The 4,578-nt window shown below is 43.2% G+C and overlaps 1 protein-coding gene across 1 annotated transcript in view; it reads left to right on the top strand.

Annotated features, from left to right (window-relative positions):
• Positions 1-3,437, top strand: part of LOC124018641 (CCAAT/enhancer-binding protein gamma-like) — a 6,149-nt gene extending 2,712 nt beyond the window's left edge. Inside the window, 2 exon segments of the mRNA XM_046333980.1 lie at positions 350-696; positions 698-3,437. Coding sequence (XP_046189936.1) covers positions 472-696; positions 698-976 — 504 coding nt within the window. The 5' untranslated portion in view covers positions 350-471 and the 3' untranslated portion in view covers positions 977-3,437.
• Positions 3,438-4,578: the final 1,141 nt, after the last annotated feature.

The following is a 4,578-nucleotide window of genomic DNA, read 5'->3' as shown; positions in this document are numbered from 1 at the left end:
TGACTACCCTGACTCAAGTAGTTCTGACTAAATGTGCTGTTTCCATGACTACCCTGACTCAAGTAGTTCTGACTAAATGTGCTGTTTCCATGACTACCCTGACTCAATTAGTTCTGACTAAAAGTGCTGTTTCCATGACTACCCTGACTCAAGTAGTTCTGACTAAATGTGCTGTTTCCATGACTACCCTGACTCAATTAGATCCGACTAAAAGCTCATAGTCTAGAATGTTCTTAGCTGTCACCTGTTTGTAGCCTATTTTAATAATGAATCCCCTATCAACATGTGTTTCTTACCTTTTTTTTTCTCTTCTCGGGGAAAGACTAACATATTTCCGTTGTCCTTCCAGACTCCAGTAACTCCAGTCTACAGGAGGGCGTCCAGACACCCATTCATCCAGAGTGCCACCCAACCAGCACGCCAGTCATAGCAGACGGACAGCGAGGCGAGCGGTCAGCAGATCCAAACCAAATGAGCAAGAGGTCGCAGCAGACGATAAACACGGAGCAGAACAGGGGGACTGTTAGTGTGATCCAGGGCCAGGCTAGTGGAGCAACAACAACAACAACAGGAGGAAGCTTACAGCTGGTACCCCAGCTAGTCCCTGCCACCCCAGCCGAAGGAGGAGGAGGAGGCAAGGCCAAGATGAAGAAGACGTCGGGGGACAAGGACAGTGACGAGTACCGCCAGCGACGGGGAACGGAACAACCTGGCGGTTAAGAAGAGCAGGATGAGATCCAAGCAGAAGGCCCAGGACACGCAGCAACGTGTCAACGAGCTGAAAGAGGAGAACGAGAGGCTGGAGGCCAAGATCAAGCTGCTCAGCAAAGAGCTGTCTGTCCTCAAGGACCTCTTCCTGGAACACGCCCACAACCTGGCCGACAACGTCCAAGCACCTGGCGCGGAGGGGGCCAGCCCCGCCCACAACAACAACAACAACAATGGGGCGTGTAACAACAACAACAGCAGCCAGTGAGAAGAGGGGCAGGGACATGAAATATGATACCTCATGGTTGAGTGCTTCCCAAACGGCACCCTATTTTCCCCATAGGGCCCTGGTCTAAAGTAGTGCACTATGAAGGGAATAGGGGGCCATTTTGAGTCAACCAGGGTGATGGTAAATAGACAGCTCGCCACTGCTTCTTAGCCATACTGGAGTTTCTTCCTCTGGCTCCTCCCAGAGATGATATATACTGGCAGAGAGATTTCACTGTTGTCTTCTTTGTGCGTTCAGATTGGTTCACAATGATGAGATTTCTTCTTCTTTTTTCTTTTTTAAGAGTTTCAGGAATTGTCCACTTTTTTTTTTTTTTTTTTTTTTTTTTTTTTTACAATTTGAAGACATTTCTAAAGAGACCCTGTTGAGTCACAAGATAAACTATTCACCAGTTAAGATGATGATGTGGGTGAGGGGGAAAGTATATATTTTATTATTTTGGGTTTCTTGTTCCTTTTTTAAAAGAATGTTTGGTGAACTAGCTACCATTTTTTTGTCTGGCGTTTTTAGTATTGTCAGTACATTCACTACGGTTGAAGTTAATCAGAATGATGCCTGTTTTAATTTTTTTTGGAATGTGTCTATAGGCTTCAGATATGCACACGTTGTACATTTTTTTTTTTTTAACTATATATATATTTTGTTGTTGTGTCCTAATCGAATGGCTTTACTTCTGCTTTGAGCTGTTTTGGGTAGAAGAGGACTGTAAATATCAAGAGTCAAAGAGGATTGGCCCCAAAGCCTAACTTAAGATCAGAACGCTTAAACCTTTTTTTTTCTTCTTTTTGCTCAAGACGTGTTGTGTTGTTGACGTCAAATGGGAGCTTTTCATAATCTTAGGTTAGGTTAGGTTTCAGGCCTGTGTGAGATACAGTCAGTCGCTGTGTTTATTTACCCATAGTTCCAACAGGCCTCAGACCAGCCCTTCCAGTCAGAGACCCAGACGGACAGAGGTGCCGTCTCAAACCTAGACGGTGCACTAGTTTCGACCCCTATGTGGCACTGCTCAAAAGAAAAGGTTTCAAATGTAGTTCGCTAAATAAGGAATTAGGGTGCCATTTGGGATACAGGGTGGGGGGGCAGAGGTGTGTTCGGGGGGGTGTTTGCAGTTAAGGAGTGTCCCAGCCCAGACTATCATGCAACCTCCGTGGGATTAAACTCCAGACGTTTCGCACTGCGTCACAGGCCGCCGCTAATTAAAAGTTGAGCCTTTCTCCAAACCAACCCTAAAAACCTGGAGAGAAAGACCGAACAACAGGACAATGAGCCATTCTGTCTGTCTGGGCGTTGGGGATGCTAAATGACTTCCTAATTGGCCCCGGCTCGCTAGAACAGAGCCGAGGCACGTTGGCTCCCGCCTCCAGTGGTGTCAGGCTCAGTAGGAGGCTCAGTCGGAGGCTCAGTCAGAGTCAGAATGTGTAGAGAGAAAGTCAGGCTCAGTAGGAGGCTCAGTAGGAGGCTCAGTAGGAGGCTCAGTCGGAGGCTCAGTCAGAGTCAGAATGTGTAGAGAGAAAGTCAGGCTCAGTCGGAGGCTCAGTCGGAGGCTCAGTCGGAGTCAGAATGTGTAGAGAGAAAGGCAGGCTCAGTCGGAGGCTCAGTCAGTCAGAATGTGTAGAGAGAAAGGCAGACACCTGATTTTTTTTTTTTTTGTGTGTGTGTTTTTTGTTTCTGTTGTCAGACTTGAGTTATTATCCAGCTGTAGGATTGTCTCCTCTGAAACAACGGCATATTCTGATGTTATGAGGAAGACTATGATGATGATGTGTATTTGGCCAGAGGTGTCGACGTTGTCTGCTGAGGGTCTGTGATTTATAGGATGCGTCCCCAATGGCACCCTGTCCCCGATTTTTTTTTTTTTTAATAGTGCACTACTTTTTGAGTAGAGCCTTGTCAACAGGCAGTGCACTATATATAACATCTAGGGTGCCTCATGGCTGTTGTAGACTTCTGTACCTCAGGCTACCAGTATTAGCCACACCAGACAGGGCCTTTTTCTTTCTCAACAAGACCTCTGAAGCATCTTTTCAAATGTTTTTTGTTTGTTTTTGTAATCTGTGTTTTTCTACAACTTGGATTTTTTAAAAGCAGCATGATGGAAGTGGTTTGCATGGGGGGGGGGGCACTGTTCAAATATGTCTTCTTTTTTTTTTGCATAAAAGAGAAACAATAGAAAATATGGGCATATTGAAACTATTCTCTTCAACATGTTGTGCTGTTGTTGTTGAACAGAAGACTAGACACTAAAATGAAAATAATGTCTGAAATTCAATAGAAAAATATTTTGTAAAATGTGACAAATTTGATAAATATTTCCATTAATATTTGTTTTGGTTTGAATGTTGCTGGGCAGCATTTTCTCTTAGCTAGACTTGCTCTTTTTTTATAAGATTATATTGGGGTAACGTGCATTTGTAAATTAAAATTGAGTACAAACTTTCAACCAATCATTTTTGTTTTTGTAATCAATGTTTTTATGGGAATTGTAAACACACACTAGGCTGCATCTCAATTCAATTTAGATATATATATTTAATAAATTGAAGAAAGATGGAATAGAGCAGGAATCAGGAACTAAATTCAGCTGCGGGCCGATTCTTTCTGGAAGGATGTTCAGGGCTAGAACATAATTAAATAAATAATTTGTGGACTGCTGATGAACCGCAAGAAGCCCAAACTAATAATATTTGACTAAAACATAATCATTTCAAACCTTGGTTACATTTGTATATAAAAGTATTCACCTCCCTTGGAATTATTCCTATTTTGTTGCCTTACAACCTAAAATGTTTGTAAACTTTGTAATTTAAATAGATTTTATTTTATTGGGGGGGGGGTGATTTACCACTTTGAAGATGCAAAATTGTGCATAACCATTATACTAACTACTATGCTAGTCAATACTTTGTGGAGCCACTTTTTACAGCAATTACAGCTGCAAGTCTCTTGGGGTATGTCTCTATAAGCTTGGCACTTCCAGCCACTGGGATTTTTGCCCATTCTTCAAGGCAAAACTGCTCCAGCTCCTTCAAGTTGGATGGGTTCCGCTGGTGTGCAGCAATCTTTAAGTCATACCACAGATTCTCAATTGGATTGAGGTCTGTGCTTTGACGAGGCCATTCCAAGACATTCAAATGTTTTCCCTTAAACCAGTCGAGTGTTGCTTTAGCAGTATGCTTAGGGTCATTGTCCTGCTGGAAGGTGAACCTCCGTCCCAGTCTCAAATCTCTGGAAGACTGAAGGAGGTTTCCCTTAAGAATTTCCCTGTATTCAGCACCATCCATCATTCCTTCAATTCTGACCAGTTTCCCTGCCGATGGAAAAATATCCCCACAGCATGACGCTGGCACCACCATGCTTCACTGTGGGGATGGAGTTCTCGGGGTGATGAGAGGTGTTGGGTTTGTGGCAGATATAACTTTTTCATTGATGGCCAAAAAGCTACATTTTAGTCTCAACTGACCAGTGTACCTTCTCCATATGTTTGGGAAGCCTTTTTGCAAACACCAAATATAATTGCTTATTTTTATCTTTAAGCAATGGCTTTTTTCTAGCCACTCTTCCATAAAGCCCTGCTCTGTGGA

Source organism: Oncorhynchus gorbuscha, unplaced genomic scaffold, assembly GCF_021184085.1.
Source record: "Oncorhynchus gorbuscha isolate QuinsamMale2020 ecotype Even-year unplaced genomic scaffold, OgorEven_v1.0 Un_scaffold_553, whole genome shotgun sequence".
Taxonomy (NCBI): domain Eukaryota; kingdom Metazoa; phylum Chordata; class Actinopteri; order Salmoniformes; family Salmonidae; genus Oncorhynchus; species Oncorhynchus gorbuscha.
This window is presented reverse-complemented; position numbering and strand designations above follow the sequence as displayed.